This window comes from Cibotium barometz, chromosome 55 (assembly GCF_041138505.1).
Source record: "Cibotium barometz isolate CiBa-2024 chromosome 55, ASM4113850v1, whole genome shotgun sequence".
Classification (NCBI taxonomy): domain Eukaryota; kingdom Viridiplantae; phylum Streptophyta; class Polypodiopsida; order Cyatheales; family Cibotiaceae; genus Cibotium; species Cibotium barometz.
Window position 1 is genome coordinate 5,670,452 of NC_141100.1, and position 19,199 is coordinate 5,689,650.

Sequence of the window (19,199 nt, forward strand, 5' to 3'; positions counted from 1 at the left end):
TTTTTGGAGGATCGAGTTGGAATGTCCCCAATTAAATGCATCTAGGGTGAGGGGGATTCTACACTATATGAGCATTGCCTTGTCAAGATCCCATTGGGTTATCCTGGATTGAATGAAAAGGAGATCCTCTCTGTTGATTCTATATAGTAGCAGCTTTAGCTTGTTTGCTTCATACCACATTTGAGTTGTGAAATCCCATATATCTTCCCAGTATTGAATTCCCTTTTTTATAGTTTCTGAGCTCTCTTCAAGCTGTCAGTATTATCCACACTATTATGTAGGCAGATGGAGAACCATATAGAGCCTTTAGAAAAGAAGCCAGCAACTTTCCTAGTGATCTTCGACAAGCGAAGGAGTCATTTTACTCTGTTCCATCCATGAGGACCAAAAGCTCCTTGCTAGCTCCGATCCAAAGGGTTTGATCATGATGATGCTGAAGAATAGAGGCATAAATGAAATGTTTCTCCATTACGGTCTTTCCAACATCCTGTGAGCACTCAATTTCCTGTGAATGAGGATTGACCAGTCTGAATTTGGTTGGAACAAGCTTTTGATAATCCATTTAGCAGCCAATCGAGTGGCTAGGTCTTTAATATTTGGGAGCCCAAGTCCTCCTTTTTGTTTAGGTTGAATACAACAATTCCAAGCCACCTTAGGGATTTTATACATATCCGCATCTCTTGACCAAAGGAAGTTCCTGCATATTGACTATAGCTGTTTGATATTACTCTTGGATGATGGCGTCCAACATGATAGGAAGTAGATGGTCATAGGTGTAAGAAGGTGTTTAAGTACCAAGCATCTTCCTGCTAGGTTATGTTGGTATCCCTTCCATCTATCAAACTTTTCTTTAACTTTTTCCATTACCCACTGCCATCTCTGTTTCAATGAGACCCCGAATCCCATGGGAATGCCCAACAGCCGCCGCCGGAACATTTGTCCCTCTTTAAGATTTGACATCCCTGTTGAACAATCCAATATGGAGGGGCGTTGATTATAGTTTTGATGCCTGTTTTCTGGTGATTAATACGTGAGAACCAGAGGCCTTGCAAAAGATCTGAAGACAATCCCAGAAAGTTCTAATAGATTTTTCATCATTATGAACCAATCCATTGGTGTCATCTGCAAAAAGCTAAAGGCACATTTGACACTTGTTGTGAGGCAGTTCAATGCATTTCATAGCCCCTTTCTGCATTGCATCTTGAACAAGCCACCCTAGTGCATCTACAACTATTGTAAAAAGGAGAGGGGCTAGAGGGCACCCCTATCTTATAGATCTCAAAGGTGCTGATAATTTGCCATTAATCACTACCCTTGCTCTAGCATTTCAACCTTTTTGATGACTCGAGGACCTAGCCCCATATCCTTTAAGGATTGAAGGATGAAGTCCCATTCTAGCCTATCATAGGCTTTATCAAAATCAATTTTGAAGAAGATGAAGTCCTGGTCCATCTCCTGGGCATGTTCCACACCTTCCCATAGAGCAATAATGACATCTAAAATAAATCGACCCTTTCTGTTCCTCCCTGACCCACATTTTTAGCTTATCACTAAGCCTTCTTGCCATCACTTTAGCAAAGGTCTTGTATGCTGTAGGCAGCATGGAAATTGGTCTCTAGTTGGAAAGGTCATCTTTTGCTCCTCTTTTGTGAATTAGTTTTCTGCCCTGTCTTTCTCTTCATTTTTAACTATAGGCTTGCTGAATATATTTGAGAAATGCTCTTTTGCTGTGTTCATCTTTTCTTCAATAGATTATGCCAGATGCCCATTCGGGATTTTGATGAAAGAGAAAAAGTCCTTATTAGCTTTCTTCTTAAGAATTTTGAACATCTCTTTGGAAGGTCTGTCTATTTTGCCAGCCCACCACTCCCTAATGAAGAGTTTCAGATATTGGATTTGAATTATTTCCTCCTTCCTTGGGTCTTCTGAGAGTATTAATTTCATTACTCAAGTCATCCTGAGTTGTTGACATTCTGTTCTCAAGCTCCTTAAGATGGGAGTATTTGTTGTTCCTTCTGTGAGCTCGGGCTTTGGTCACCTCTTTTTTAACAAATACTAGGAAGTTTTGAGATTCCCTCACCACGTGTGACCATGCTCTAGCCGGAGCACGAATGGAGGAAAAGGAGTCCTCCCAAATTTGTTTAATTCCTTCCTGAACTGAAGGCATTTGGAACAGTTTTGGGTCTATATGGAACCACCCAGATTTTATACTCACACACGATGATTTGAGAGTTGTAACAATGGGGTAATGGTCTGAAAGAACAATGTTCTTCATGACTTTTACCGTTGAGCTCAGATATTTCTGACTGAGAGCATCTCACAAATAGCATCTATCCAACCGAGTCTTCCTTGTTAGCAATTCTAACCTACCATTGCTCCAAGTGAAGTCATTTGAGGATGCCAGGTCATGTAGGGAATGAAACAGTTTGCATTCTTCCCATCTTTTCTTTTCTTGACCTCTGATAGTATGCCCCATTTTCTTGTACCTATTTGTCTGAGCTTCCACCATGTTAAAGTCCCCAAGCAGGAGAATCGGTGCTATATTTTCAACAAGGATGTCCACAGCTCCGGTCTAGACCCTGCAGGGCCCGAGGCATAAACTGACATAACAGTAAACATGTCTTCCCCTGTATCAATCCGTACAGCTATCCAATTATGATTGGGGTCAATGTTAACCTCTTTTATGCATGCAGCTAAAGATTCAGCTCTGCCCATGGATGTCCCCCCACTGCCCTGTTGATGGTCTGTCATATAAACCAACCAACGATGATTCTTGGACACTGTCAAGAGATTCCTCTGCAATGTGTCACCAACAACCTTGATTTCTTGAAGACATATAATGGAAGGCTTTAAGCTTGACTGCCACGTCTAGTCTTTTATTCCTCTGGGTCTAACTTCATCACTGAGTCCTTTAGTATTAAAGGACAATGCTGTAATGTTGTCTAGCATCATGTTCTGGGGGTTTTGGAAGGAGGTTTCCCAAACTGCTTGGGAGTCTCCTCATTGTTGGGAGCTAGGGAGTGCATCCCTCCCACTTGAGATTGCCTCCTTTTGGAGGTTCCCATTTCACTGAGGTTATTTCACTGAGGTTACCATTCCTTATCCCTTGTTTAATAGCAGCTAGAGAGGGATTTTTTATTCTTTCGCCACAGGAAGAGACTCTTCATCTACTTGCGAGGGGAGGAGTTGCTCTGCATGTAACTCTTCCTGGAAGTCCATATCATCCACTTCCTTAGCAAATGTAGAGACTCTTCATCTACTTGCGAGGGGAGGAGTTGCTCTGCATGTAACTCTTCCTGGAAGTCCATATCATCCACTTCCTTAGCAAATGTACCTGAGAGCTCAAGACATATTCCTCCACATCACTCAATGACTCCTCCTCAGGTTGGGAAGGATCAGCTAGGTCCATGAGAAGGGGGGCAAATCTATTATTATGTTTAACTTTGGAATTACCCTTTGGTTGCCAACTCCTATTGAAGTGTTTGTTCCTCCTTCCTATGTTCTGAAAGCTTTGATTGTCTAGCTTTGGGGTCTTCTGCTCTTATGGCTTAGGAGGAGAGGGGGGAATTTAATAGGACAGTTCCTAATATAATGATCCTTGGCTCCACAATGGAAGCAGGTATATTCTTATATATTAGCGGCTGGTCTATAGAGTACCCACTACCCGCATAAATGGATAAATTGACTGGTAGTTCTTGAGTAATATCTATCTCAATCAGAGCCTGGGGATGCCATCTCGGGTTGAGGTCATCAGTAGGTCTTATCCCTAGCAGCCTTCCCAATGAGTTAACAATAAGCTTCAACAATGGATAAAGATGCAGCGGCGGCAGATTCGGGAGCTCTACCCAGATAGGAACTATCGAGGGTTTGGGTCCCAAGGGAGAGAAATCCGGTGACCATTTAAAGACAGACAATGGAGAATTTATGATCATCCACTGTCCTGCACCTATTACGTTGAGAGCCATTTGTTCATTTTTAAAGAGAAAACAATAGTAATTATTGGGAAGAAATTGAGTTCTCTCTGCTTCCCACCCCCTTATTGACCAGTTATTCCTAATCCAGGTACGAAGAAATTCTACTGGTGGACGGGGGCCAAAGCACAGACCTACAGCAACCCGTGCCTGGTAAGAAGATTTCCATTCATTAACCAGATTTTCAGGTAATGAAACGGGGATAGTCTTACCAGCTCTAGGTTGCTTATCTTGAACTCGATCATGCTGGTCGCCTCTCCTGCTTCGTTGTTCTTGGCTGCAACCTTGGGACTTTGCCTTTGGTCACCCTAGAGAGGGCTTTGTTGATTTGACAAATCTCGTCCACATCCAGCGTCAATGAAGTTTCTTCGCTCCTCATGGACAACCCCTACGGCGCCTCTGTTTCCAACTCCACTTCCTTGTTGGGAGTGATCACCATAGAAGCCATATTCAGGGTTGAAGGTTGAGCGAAAGTTAGGCGGCGGATCAGGCTGGAAATGGCCAAAGGTAAGGTGAGAATCATCCTGTTGTATTGCATTGTATAATGATTGAATTACAAATGTGCAAGGGAGAGATAAACGATTGTGCTCCCAAGAGGCACATATGAATGGGTGCCACCTCATCTAAGGTTAAATGACCATATAAATGCATAATCCACTAGCAACGTGTTTGACTCTTGTAAGTCAACATAAGTGTTAACGTGCCTGTTTGACTCGTGCCTTTTTTAATGGGATTGTGGACTCGAGAGCTTGTTTAGCCTAGTTTTTGAAGTTTTTTGAACTTGATGTGGGGCGATTAAGGATACTTATCCTAGTTAATGGTTATTATGTAAGTAATTAAGCATTTTTATATTATTATTTTTGGTTTACATGCTTCTAAGCTACCAATATAAACAATGCATGGAAAAACATGAATTAGTATGATGAATAAAAATTAACTCTCTCACTCTAATACTACCTAATGGAGCTTAATGGTTATGTTTTCATAGTGGATTGCACTCCTAATTATAATTGTTAAGCTATTTCTTAAGTGAATCTAAGCCTTATGGGCTCCCAAATCATGCAAATCACCAAGAAACTAGGGTTTTGCCTTTCCAAGGTATGAAAATAGAATGCCCTAATGCAAATAAACTTTACATCAAAATTAAACACATAAACTAAACATAACCAATGACTTTCAAAATTGTATGTTTTTTGGAGTGTGACCTCCTAATCAACACCGAGAATTATTGGGTGATTCCATAGCTTGGAGATCTAAATAACATCACCACACCCCCTAATCCTCATACCCCTGTGTATGAGCTTATCTCCCATGCATATCTAGTGGTCTTGGGTAGCCATCTCTCATAGCTTTGGCATGTCTCTTTGTAAAAGACAACATCCCAACCTATGTATGTCTCTCTATTAGTCATCCTGGATTAACCACCACAGCGTGCTATTACAATTCCATATTGCCATCTCAGTGGTTTTGTGGTCTCGCATCTCTATTCGGGATTGTGCTCCATGGTGATGACTCCATGATGATGACTCTTCTATCATCCCTATAGACAACCACTTTGTGGATTCCCTAATAACCTTCACCATACTAGCTTGAGAGAGAGAGAGAATATATACATTTGTTATATATCAAATATATATACATATTTTCATAAATATATAATAAATATAAATATTTAATTATAAAATAAATAAATATAAACTTACAAGTTTATATTTATGTGTGTATATATATATATATCCACACACACAAATATACATATAAACATAATTATTTATTTCTTATAGTAGATTTATAATAAGTATATATATATATATAAGTTTATATATGGGAGTATGAGTGAATATATATATATATATATCCACACACACAAATATACATATAAACATAATTATTTATTTCTTATAGTAGATTCACTCATACTCCCATATATAAACTTATATATATATATATAAGTTTATAATTATTTATTTCTTATAGTAGATTTATAATAAGTATATATATATATATATAAGTTTATAATTATTTATTTCTTATTATAAATCTACTATAAGAAATAAATAATTATAAACTTATATATATATATATATACTTATTATAAATCTACTATAAGAAATAAATCTCCCATATATATAGTAGATTTATAATAAGTATATATATATATATATATATACTTATTATAAATATAGTAGATATATAATAAGTATATAGATTTATATAAGTTTATAATTATTTATTTCTTATAGTAGATTTATAATAAGTATATATATATATAGTAGATATATATATATGTATATTTGTGTGTGTGGATATATACTCATACTCCCATATATAAACTTATATATATAAACTTATATATATATATATAAGTTTATAATTATTTATTTCTTATAGTAGATTTATAATAAGTATATATATATATATACTTATTATAAATCTACTATAAGAAATAAATAATTATAAACTTATATATATATAAAGAAATAATAAAAGTATAAACTTATATACTTATTATAAATCTACTATAAGAAATAAATAATTATAAACTTATATATATATAAAGAAATAATAAAAGTATAAACTTATATATATATATATATACTTATTATAAATCTACTATAAGAAATAAATAATTATAAACTTATATATATATAAAGAAATAATAAAAGTATAAACTTATATATATATATATATACTTATTATAAATCTACTATAAGAAATAAATAATTATAAACTTATATATATATATATACTTATTATAAATCTACTATAAGAAATAAATAATTATAAACTTATATATATATATATAAGTTTATATATGGGAGTATGAGTATATATCCACACACACAAATATACATATAAACATAATTATTTCTTATGTTTATATGTATATTTGTGTGTGTGGATATATACTCATACTCCCATATATAAACTTATATATATATATATAAGTTTATAATTATTTATTTCTTATAGTAGATTTATAATAAGTATATATAAGTTTATAATTATTTAATATATATACTTATTATAAATCTACTATAAGAAATAAATAATTATGTTTATATGTATATTTGTGTGTGTGGATATATATATATATACACATATATACATGTGGAGAATATGCAACATAAATTTTGGAGGGCGTAAGTCGGAAAACAGGAGGAACTCGGGGGCCTCCATCTTGAGCAACATAAATTTTGGAGGGCGTACGTTGGAAAACAGGAGGAACTCGAGGGCGTCCATCTTGAGCAAAGGTACTTGCAAAGTAGAAAAGATAGCAGCTGTTGCTGCTGAGTGCCTTTAGCATTGTAGTCAGTTTTCATGTTAGTAAAGCAGATATACCTCAACAAGGGGGCGCATCCGTAGTGCTGTTCTTTGTTGTATCTTGTATGCTTTTGTGGAGCATGCCCTGTACCCCCGTTTAGTTCTCTTGAATGTTCTATACAGCAACACATGTACTCTTTGAGACTTCCACATGATTGAACATAAGCACATGGGTCCCTCCTTTTTCTGTTTCAGAGAACTATACCATACACTGCTTGAATTTGTACTGCTCAGATACACACTTGTATTTGCAGTTTCTATGGCAGCTCCTACGGCTCCGACTTCGAATGTTGGAGGCTCTGGAGCAAATGCTGCAAAAGGAAAGTCTGGTTCAGGTTCTCACCAGCCATCTGAGGCCTCTCTAAAGCGAAAGCGTGGCATGTTTACTAAGGATTGTGAGTATTCTCTTTCAAGCGTCAATATGTTTCAACATTATCTGGAGATGCTCAATGATTGCAATCAAGGGGCTGAAATGGAGTCCTACAGGACCCCCCCCCCTCCCCTCTCGTGGCAGGCGGCAGTGGCCCAAACATTCACACACACGCACCAATGTAAAGGGCATACAACTCCCTCCACTCAATTGATAGGGGATCGATTGCCTGTTTCTGTGCTGCCTATTTTAACCAGATGGTGCCAAACTGATCTAATCGAAACTCCTACCACTCCTTTTGGAGGTGTGTGGCATTCTTTTTCCATAAGATGTGCATCTGGCTAAGCTGCATAGCCTGGTGGTGCGTTTAGACGTTTAGTTGCTAGACTTTTATAAATGCAGTCTGTCTAGCTTTCATTGACCTAGCCTTGTGGGGAAGTAATTGAGTACCCTTATTGACCTCTCTGCATATAGATATTCCATACATGCCATGCAATCCAGATCGCAGTGTATTCCTAGGATCACTCCACTACTAGATGGTGAGATTTGAGTGCAGTATCCATGCAAGAGTTGTGGTATGAACCACATTGAGGCATGCTTGAAGATGAAATTGTCAGAATCATTCCAAGCAGGGCTGGGGTGTCAGAATAATGAAGTCATTCCCATTCTAGATCGATGGCCTTGATGCATCAAGACCATGATGGTGGTCATGGAACTTTCGAGGTGCAAGTAGTGTCACAAGCCCTTTAAACTTGGGTGATGGACCAAGTGTCACGAGCCCTTTAAACTTGGGTGATAAACTAAGTGTCCAGCAGGCACATTAGTAAGCAAGAAGCATTTGTGTGTAGCTATTAGCTAGAATGGATTTGAATGTGGATTAGGTTAGCTACTTACTTGTATAAGTGGACATGCAGTGCAAATATATATTGAGTACTTAATAAACTTTTTCCTTGTAACAGTGAGGCTTATGATGTATGGATTTGGTGATGACCCGGACGTAAGCTCTCTCTCTCTCTCCATCCCCTGCACACCCAGATTCAGCTTTTTTTATTCAGTACTTTTTCATTTTGTTGGGATGACAGAGGATACCCCATACAGGTACTCCGATTTGTCTCATAGGCCGAGTTCGGTCTTTTGGAAGACGTTAATAAAATCTTTCTTTCTTTCTTTCTTTCTCCCCCCCCCCCCCCCCCCCCCCCCCTTTTGTCCTTTTAATGTGGGCTTTCTTTCTTTCTTTCTTTCTCCCCCTCCCCCCCCCCCCCTTTTTGTCCTTTTAATGTGGGCTTGCATATAAGGAAGCGGTTAGAGTCCAAGAGGAATGGAAGCCTTGAGTTTCAAGGAGAGGCTTCCTCCTTGGCTCTGCCATTTTGAAACTTCCTTGCGTCGTGATCCAATTAGCAGACAAGGTGTGGGTAGTATCAATTTAATTAGTAGAAAATAACTGCAAATGAAAGCTTTGTATACCTTTGATAGCTGAAGTGAATATGACACTTCATGTTTCCCATGCTGTGATGCTAGCAGTGGTCTCCCATATTGAGCCATTATATGAATGGTGTGGAATGTGAGTTGAGTGAAGTAGCAGGAGAGTGAGGCATTTGACCTAGATTAGCAAGCTCTCAAGTACGTGGTCTTGTTTCTACCATTCATGTGATTGAGCCCATCTGATATAGTGTTGATAGCTCAATACTAGTACTGATAAGGAATTGCTGGGTCCTGGAACAGGGTTTGCCTGGAAGATCTTAATAATCTACTTAATCAACAAGAAGAAAATTCAAGAACGATATGCAATAGAGAATCGGCACATACTTATGTATATTCTTTGTGTGGGTGGTTCCCCCCCTTTCAAGTATTCTTTATATCCAGAAATGTGGACACAACGCTTTGCAGAGGCACAAATGCATTGTTCTTAGATCTAGTGTGCACACTATAAATCAATACAAATTACCGGAGTTTGGCTTTCAATGTCGAGGATTTTCATACCCCCATCCTTTTTGCATGAAGTTGGGACTTACTCGCAGTCCTGGAACCTTGCTTTGAGAAAAGTAACAGGTCTTTGATGTCTTCAATACACTAGTCCACCACCCTCATCTTGTTTTTAGCCCATACTAGAGTTCCTACATGCACACAGGGGCTTGCCAGAGTACTGACATCACAACAGCTTGTCCACGCAACACTGATGTCTTTGCCTTTCCTGCAAAGAACGTTGGAGTTGTGTGTGTGTATCATAGGGGTTTTGTCTCCCTTTTATACATGCAAGGAGGGACAAATAGTGTGAAAAGGGGAAAGCTTATGATTATATATCTCCCCTCCCTTACCTTATCTTGTAATATATTAATGACTTATAAGTTTCACATGCCTCATTATTTAGGCAGTCCGTCTTGTAAATAATTTCACGTGCTATTAAATTCAAGCAGTGTCCATACATGATCCCTTTTCATGCATGACTCGACCATAGTGAAGTGCTCTTTTTTTTTTTCCCTTCTAGAAAGAGACTTCTATTAAGTATGAGAAAAATATACAACAATCACAGCTATAAGCCGGAAGAGAATAGAATCACCCCAATATGTAAGGTGATTTCAACCGCGGAGGAGCATCATGATGCCATGTAAGACCCGTGGTACTAGAGGAGAAGAAGATGCCGTGGTCCCATTCCCGCATAAATATCACACGCTTTACGTGCGCAGAACGAGAGGGCTCTTGAATGCGAGTCCAAGTAGCCATAAGAGTGTGGATGATATCACCCCATATAGTACTAATGCACTGAGACCCAAAAATCTGGACACCCTCAATAGCCTCCGTGCATCTAGCTCTCCAGATCTGCCATGCTGTAATACTGGCAATAATCTCCCAACTGGTGTCAATCCTCTGTCTAGGGGGTGTATAATCAGAGTGAGGAACATCCTGCAATAGACCATGCTGGGCAATACCTCTACGAATGAAAAAAACAGAATCTGTACCACAGCCCTCATAAAAAAGTTGCGGACCGGACTGGGAGAGCCAAGCAACTGTCCCCCAAGTCACATGCATGGCTCGGCCACTCAATTTGCCCATAAGTTGGGCTACAGGACCCCAAATCTGCCGTGCAATGCTGCACCCCCATAGACAATGTTGTACGGACTCAAAATGTGCCGCACATCTAGGACAGGAAGGTGCTACACCGAAAACTGATCTCCACTGATTGGTGGGGAGACCACCATGTAAGAATAACCAAAAGAAATTAGAGATCTGGCTCCTTCTGTATGAGTGCTAAAGTCTATGCCAATATCTGCGTTGTATCACTGGAGAAATATCATAGCTCTCCCAATGAGGCTTGAGAGTAGGGATCCTATGCATCCTGGCCGCCGAGCGCTAATAATTCTACAGTCTTCGATGAGCGCTGAGTTTGCTGGCCGCTACTGAGCGCACTTACTTTAGACACTGGCTTGTTGGCTGACGAGAGCGTTGCCTTCAGGCGGGTTAGCTTGCACCAATCGTGGTTGTTGCCACGAGACGTAGCCACTAGCTGCAGTTTGCTGCCTCTTCCACTTCAAAGGCGGCGCACAGCCCAGGAGGCCCTGGCGTGTGGACGCAAGGGAGAGGCCGCAGATCCTAGCGCACATCAGCAAGTCTCTCACCACTACCATCTACGACCACCTATGGGTCCCCAGCAGTGCAAGGTTTGTGCTTGTTGGATCAACTTCTAGAACAACAGGTATATGAGTTGAATGGTCCTGATTTGAACAAGGTTACAGAGTCGGAGAAACCAACAAGCATCAAGTGTGGAACTTGAGGTGCTTCTAGCCTGTTAGCAGGAGGCGCCTGGGTTTGCAGGTAGTTGCAGAAAGCGCAGAAGGGATTGTACTTCCCTTTCTCTCTCTTCTGCATACTGTTGGGTAGAACTGCAGACGGCTGGAGGACTATTGCAGGCTGTGCAGCTGCAAACAGTAAGGTGCAGGAGGTACAGGAGGCGCCTGGGTTTGCAGGTAGTTGCAGGCATTTGTATATGGATAATCCGGCATCTCCCGTGGGGAGAGTAAGGCCCTCAAAGCTTGTACATGATATTATTCTCCTTGGGTAATAAAATACTCCAAGGGGGGGGGTCGGCCCATTCCGGCCTCTATGCGGTGTCACGTGTGCAAGCTCCATTTTCAGCATTTGTGGATGTTTTGTCCAGCTTTTATGTTTTATGCAAAGTGATGATGGATATGTGTTAAGGCTGTGGCCATGTTTAAGTGTTTTAATATGCATTGATGGTATCAACAAGTGTGTCAAAGGCCTTAGTCCCCTGGGCACCCGCCGCGAGTTTCATTGGTATCAGAGCATAGGCTTTCTTGGAAGCGGAGGCTTCCTTCTATCAATAAGGAAGAGAAAAGATCTCAAGTGGGGACCACACTTACCATCATTGCTGTTAAGCATGGCCAGCTGTCACGACCCTGTGTTTTTCTCTGGACAATATGCAGGTGTGCACGGGGACATGGTGGACAGTGTGAATGGCATCAGGTTGGAGTGAAAAAGGAAGCCCATGTGTGGACAACCCCAAGTGTGAAGGGGGCAAAAAGTTTTTAACTTAAAAGGTTTCAAAAACCTTTAAAAAATCATTATAAAGCCCTTCATTAAAGAAAAACGTGGCCCTTATGCTATTTTGGGGCCACGTGTGTGCTTTTCTGAAGAAGAGGGGCTGGCGGGCAGAAAAGGGGCGCCTATCTCTTGTTGAGTGTGTGCTTTTCGCTGAGGAGGGCTGGTCGCCTGAAGATACATGGGCTGGCTTTTTCGTTGGAAAGCAGGCTGCTTGGCTGGGCGCACAGAACTGCACGCTGAACTCTCTCTCATGCTCGTGTGAAGGGCGGGGCAGGAGATACAGAGGCTACAGGTGACTGGCTGGTTCTCTTCTTGGATACACAGTTAGGCTGCAGCATCTGTGAGCAGGTACAGCTGCAGGAGGAGGAGGCGGACTGGTCAGCAGGGACTTTCCCTTGCAGGCAACTGCAGGACAGCAGGCGCACAGAGCTGGGCGTGCTCTCTCTCTTTCCCTTGCCAACAGGTGGGCTGGACTGCAGGCTTTTCCCATGCTTCTCTCTCTGTTTTTCTCTTTCTCGTGGAAGACAGTGGACAGTAGGAGGAGCAAGTGGAAGGCGGTGGACTGTTATTGTGTAGAGACAGCCGGCTACTGTTTATTTTCTCTTCTCTTTGTCTCTCTTTTCACTGGCTTGTGACCGTCTCGGAGTTGTTTCTCTGGCCCTTTGTGAGAGGAAGGGTTTGGCAGTTTGGAGGGTGGAGGGTGGAAACAAGGCAAGGTTTTGGACTGTTTTGAGGGCAGTTTATGGGCTGTTTTTGTTTGGCTGCAAATTCAGCTATGTGCTTGGGTTTTTGGCTGCAAGTACAGGTCTTTTGGTTATGTTTCTTGGCATGGGAGAGATGCAAGCTCGCATGGCTGCGTGCTCATGGAGCAGATTGTTTTCTTCCTGCTAGAAAGGAACAGTGGGACCTCCAGTTATGGGCATCTTTATGTTGCCAGATGTTTCATGAGGGAACAGGTAACTAGATGTATGGAAACAGGACAGTAGTTTCAAAGGGAAACAGGCCTAAGGGTTTCATGTGGAAACAGGTCGTAGGTTTCTCGAGGAAACCTGTATTTGGGTTTCTCCAGGAGATAGGTCACATGCAAGCAGAAGGTACAAGAATGGACACATGTTTGGTACAGCCTTGCTACTGATTGGGCAGGGGACAGGGAATCCATGACAGAGATGGATAATACCCTTGGAAGGTAGAGAGGGTTGGTACAGGTGTGTCGACTGCATGGTATGCTGTGCTGTGATATGAGTTCTCTTTTGAGAGACAGTTTGGGAGTCTTGTGTTGTGATGTAGAAGCACTGGATGTGTCAGGGTGTGATGCTGTTCATAGTGTGAGAGGCTATGGATGGTTGTGGCAGCCTTGATCATGGGAGAAAGCTTCTGTATGCAGACTCAATGTGAGAGAGTCTTTCGATGTGAATAATGGTTGAACTTGTTTGTGGATGCCAAGTGGACAAGAAGCCATCATGCAGGTTCTTTGCAGGCTTCAGGAGTTCTACTGTGACGGCTGAGTTTCCAGCCTTATTGTAATCAAAGCTCTTTTAATCAATTAAAGAAATACTGCAAGGGACGCCACTGCGATTTGGGGCCAATCGGTGTCCGTGTACTGTTTGCATTTTCACCGTCCGTCAAGGCCGGTTACACCAGCTGCTTCATAGCTTATGAAGCAAGAGCATGAACAGTAGACAGCTTGTTGATCTAAGGATTTATGATTTCACAGAATTTTATCGTGGAAGTGTGAAGTTGGCTTTATGTGCACACGTTTAGCACTCTTTCCATATGGATATTGTGGATTATATTATCAAGCTTACAGGCAAGCTATATGGAGATATATCTCAGGATATCTTAAGGATATGGTGACGAGATATTTCTTTTGGCTTCATGACCAACCTGGCAAAGAAAAGCTAAGTATACTTTGAGTTTGCAAAGTTGGTGCTTTTGCTATTTACTATGAAGCGTTCTTGATGTTCACTAACCCTTGTATAGCTATGCAAGGAGAAAGGTGTTGTTGTTTGCCTTGAGATGGTTTCAGGGAAACATTGTTTATGGCTCCCTTTCTATGGAGATTTCTTTCTTGGACGAGATTTATATAGATATTGGGCTTCACAAGCAATTTCTATGGACGAATCTGTCCGAGTTTATAGAGAAGAAATCTTTGGATATCTCATGGATATGATGCTTTTATGGATAAAGTCCACCTCTACTCCAAGGTGTGTGGTTAGCACAGAGTATGTGGTAAGAGTTATGGTATACAAGGATTATGGTATACAAGTCTATGGATTCCTGGACTTCTTTTCTAGGGATTTGGATCCATCCTCAGGTTTATGGATTATGTTTATGGCTCCCTTTTACTGGGATGGATTATTCTTTTTGGCTCCCTTTATTTGGGATGCATTGGACTTATGAAACTCATGATTCACATACCTTGTGTAGTGTTCTCTTGAAGATTGTTTCTACCATGTGAGGGTGGAACAATAGAGAGTAGATGGAAGGGAACATGGGCACTTCAAAGGGTAGTGACAAGCACAACATACCCTGTGTAGTGTTCTCTTGTCCTACGTGCTCTCTTGAAGATTGTTTCTACCATGTGGGTGGAACAATAGAGAGCAGATGGAAGGGAACATGGGCACTTGAGAGGGTAGTGTGAGTTGGTGGCCGAAATGCCTACAAACTATTGGTGGCCGAAATGCCTATAAACTATGTGTAGCAGAAATGCTTATGGAACACCAGGTTATCTATGCCTGTGAGTGATTGTTTTATCTTGTTACTTGAGCCCACCTCTCATCCAAGGTGTGTGGACAGAGTACCAACACGGAGTGCAAGTGGTAAAGTGGACATGACGGGACTTATGTCTATGCCAAGGGTCATGTGGACCGATGTCTTGTTGGCAGGAGACTTATTTTGTCTCGCCCATTTATCTTGGGACATGGATTATGATATCTGGACTTATGGGAGTGTTTTGTCTCTCCCATCCCATTTACTTGGGACATGGATTATGATATCTGGACTTATGGGACTGATTTGTCTCGCCCATTTATCTTGGGACATGATTATGATATCTGGACTTATGGGACTGTTTTTGTCTCGCCCATTTATCTTGGGACATGATTTTGATATTGGTATTATGGAGACTTATTTAGTCTCGCCCATTTCTTTGGGACATGGATTCTTCAGTTATATTGGATTTTTGAGACTGTCTCGTCTCGCCCAATCGATGGGACATGATTATATCTTGAATATATGGCTTGAAGCTTAAAGTTGCGGACAACTTTTAAGAAGTTGGGGAGGATGTCACTAGCCTGGACATTTCCGAGTCTGAAAGGGGTCTGGTGGACTCCAGGATGTTTAAATATTTGGAAAGTACAAGCTTTGGGAATGGGGGATTATCCTAGAATACAAAGGACCACACTCCTAAAATTTAGGAGAGTTGCTATTTTTGGCGCGACTCCGATGGAAATTCTGTTCACGTCATTACATCTGGAATTGAGGAGATACCAAGAGTTGTCAAAGTGCCTATGACAGAATGTCTACCAGTTGGGATATTTTTAGAGATAAAGTTTATGGAAGGACCCATCTCTTAGATTGGGACATGTGGCAAGAAAGTGGACCAAAGTGAGACAAGTGGCCTCACACTTGTCACTTCAGCTATTGTGTGGCTCTCCACTTGTCATTGTAGCCTTCTCTTGCCATTTTAGCTCATGGGAGGCCCAAATCTATAAATTGGAGCCCTCTCTTCATTAATGGAGGCTCTCTTGCTGCACACTAGCCTCTACCACCGTTACAGTCTGCCCTAATGATGGCTACTCTCTTTCTCTCTCTCTTGAAGGCTGCCCATGAAGAATACCGGCTGTTGGGGACTGTTTTGGAGGCTTCCATCGCGAAGAAATACTGAAGGCAAGGGTATTTAATCATTTATTATGATTTCTAGCCATTGTACTTGTTGTACCAGCATTTGTACTTGTTGTACCAGCCCTTGTACTGGCTGTACCAGCTTCTGTACTTACTGTACCACCCATTGTACAGGCTGTACCAGCTTCTGTACTTGCTGTACCTACTGTACCAGCCACCGTACCGGCTATACTAGCCCTTGTATCTGCTGTAGAGCCTCCATGCACAGGTAGGGGTTATGTGCATTAGACTTTTGTCACAGCAGTGTGTCCGTACAATGATACCATCATCAAAGGTCTGTGCAGTGTTGATGCCACCTGTTAGATAGCCATACAGTCCCTATAGCTGTCTGATGCCCTTTTCCCTTCAAGGGAAGCTGGAATCATGTGGGGGTTTTGTCTCTCTTTTATGTATGCAAGAATGGACAAGAAATGTGAAAAGCAGAGAGCTTGTAATTACAAATTTCAGTTGCATTATTGTGTAAACTATTAAGAACTTGTTAGCTTTTCACACCTTATTATTTATGAATGCTGGATGCTCAAGATGGCCTGTTTTTGAAAGGTTTTACTGCTTTAGATGGATATAGAAGGATGAGCTTGTTGAATGGAAATTCTAAATCCAACAAATACTAGACTAGAAAGGTACTCCTTTGCTTATCTCTCTCTTTTTTTCTTGGGCAGCCGATACCTGAAACTGTGTCCTTGGTTGAAGATATACTGATTGATTATGTGACGGAAATGGTGAGTTTATGCCTTTACACCTCACTTTTGTAGTCATGATTGCCTTCCCGAATCCCACATTAATATGTCAGCAAAATCATGCATTGATTGCTTACAGGGATCAAATAAAATTCTGTGTTAAGGTTGGCTACTTGTAGGTGGGATAGCTGTGTTGGTATCCACGCTTCATTTACTCAAAAAAATACAATCCCTTGAACCACTTCAAGTGACTGTTTTTTGAAAAACTTTTGTCTAGCTGAATAAACTCACTCTCTTAGTGACATTTCTGGACAATTATCTCAAGAGTTTGTTCATTTCAGGTGCACAAGGCCCAAGACATTGCCTCTAGAAGGGGCAAGCTTACAACAGAGGACCTCATGTTCCTTGTGCGTAAGGTATTTTGATTGACTGCAGCCCTGTTGAGTTGAAATAAGTATGTTCTAGCATAAGTTAATGGCTTAAGCATATAGTGTTTCCTTTTGTCAAGACAAGCACTCCACACGAAGCATCAAGACCACATGAAGCGTCCAGACAAATACTCTGCATTCTTTTTTTGTTTGGGGTGAGATAAGCTGTGTCCATGGGACATGCTTGATCCTTATTTGGTTTGGCAAGCTTTGTGGTGGGTTGCCTCCTGTGAGAGTAGTAGTGGAACTTACAAGCATCTTTAAGACCAACGTAACAAACCAGCAAATCTCACTTAGCCTAGAAAATATTGAGAACTTTTCAGCTTTTCAAACACATTATACTATTTACGAGCACCGCTGCTCAAGATGGCCAGCTGATATGTTCGGGCTTGTAAATAATTTCATATGCACGGAAATCAATTCACTTGTTCAAACCTGACCCATTATCATGCATGAGTTGACCAGGGTGAAGAGTTCTTTGCACATGCACAAATAGAGATCCCCCATCTTACAAAGCCATGTGCCCATTCCAAGGATCTCCATCCTGCCTTGCCAAATTCGAGACATCAAATGCAATCTTAACACTCCATATTAGATATCCATCTCCATATCGTCTTCTACTGACCCAAGATGCACGACTTGACCATGATGAAAAGATTTTTCGTATGTGCACAAACACGGATCCCCCATCTTACAAAGCAATGTGCCCATTCCAAGTATGTCTATTGTGCCTAGCCAAATTAAAGACATTAAATCCAATCTGAACTCGCCATATCACATATTCATCACCAGATTGTCTTCTATGAGTAAAGTCACATGGGAATCAATGCCACGAAGTGTCCCTGCTTGAGAGAGAGAGAGAAAGAAAGAAAGTTATATTAAACGTCTTCAAAGACATTAAATCCAATCTGAACTCGCCATATCACATATTCATCACCAGATTGTCTTCTACTGGTAAAGTCACATGGGAATCAATGCCACGAAGTGTCCCTGCTTGAGAGAGAGAGAGAGAAAGAAAGAAAGGTATATTGAAGGTCTTCAAAAGACCCAGTGGGTCTATATGAGACCGAAAGTGATACAATAGTGTCCATGTAATCTCATCATGGTACAAAAGAAGACTAGAGCTACGAGCTGGAAATGTCAAATCTGAGAGAGAGAGAGAGAGAGAGAGAGAGAGAGAGAGAGAGAGAGATTTGTATTCAAGAGATAATGTTATGCAGGATGCACGCAAATTTGCCCGGGTCAAAGAACTTCTTGCTATGAATGAAGAGCTCAAGCGGGCACGGAAGGCTTTTGAGGTTGATGAAGAGAAAATAGCTCTTGAAGACTGATGTGTGTGCTCTTGAACAACCAGCTGGCATGCCCTTTCCTTAATATGTAATGGTGTCACTTTTATAGATGCTACTTGATGAGGATCTTCTGCAGTATCATAACACCTAACAACAAGCATTGAAAGCAGAGAACCTAAAGATTTCATAATGAAGAGAGCTTCTGCAAATGTTCGAGCTATCACACATGGCTGAAAGTAAATTTCTTTTTTAAAAAGCATGTGTGGCTGAAAAAGAATAAAAGCACGTGTGTACGGTTATAAGCAGTTGGGAGAGGTTCTCACTGCTATGTAACACTTGGGAATCCCAGTCTTTTTCGTAGAAATCACACACATCTTTCATTCTTTAAGAAATATTATTTACAGCTTGATACATTTTATTTTGAAGATGATTGCTGTTTTTTCAATGTTTGGCAAGCGTGGTGCATGTATAGAAATAGATGAAGCATTTAAGTCTGTTAATGACAACTACCGTCTCAAAAACGTGTGCGTGTGTGTGTGTGTGAGGGGCTTTTTTATTTTTTATTTTTTTATGGAAATTGGGCTTGGCTGGAAATTTGGAAGTGCACTACTCACACACACTAGGTGCCATCGCTTTCACAAAGAGAATTAGATTTTTATCAAAGTCTCAACAACATTGAT

General features: G+C 40.8%; 1 protein-coding gene across 1 annotated transcript; it reads left to right on the forward strand.

Moving 5' to 3' along the window:
• Nucleotides 1–7,092: 7,092 nt before the first annotated feature.
• On the forward strand, nt 7,093–18,926 carry TAF13 (TBP-associated factor 13). Its single transcript, XM_086790526.1, has 6 exons — nt 7,093–7,225; nt 7,550–7,690; nt 8,625–8,662; nt 16,785–16,844; nt 17,144–17,218; nt 18,451–18,926. Exons 2-6 carry the CDS (start codon nt 7,555–7,557, stop codon nt 18,559–18,561), a joined length of 420 nt encoding a protein of 139 aa, XP_086646652.1. The 5' UTR covers nt 7,093–7,225; nt 7,550–7,554; the 3' UTR covers nt 18,562–18,926.
• The last annotated feature ends 273 nt before the right edge of the window (nt 18,927–19,199 follow it).

What these genes read in the sequence shown, in the direction of transcription:
- TAF13 (XM_086790526.1), top strand. Translation starts at nt 7,555, where the DNA reads ATGGCAGCTCCTACGGCTCCGACTTCGAATGTTGGAGGCTCTGGAGCA. An exon ending in TGGCATGTTTACTAAGGATT is followed by an intron (nt 7,691 to 8,624) that starts GTGAGTATTCTC and finishes TCCTTGTAACAG; the next exon opens with TGAGGCTTATGATGTATGGA. An exon ending in TCATGTTCCTTGTGCGTAAG is followed by an intron (nt 17,219 to 18,450) that starts GTATTTTGATTG and finishes AATGTTATGCAG; the next exon opens with GATGCACGCAAATTTGCCCG.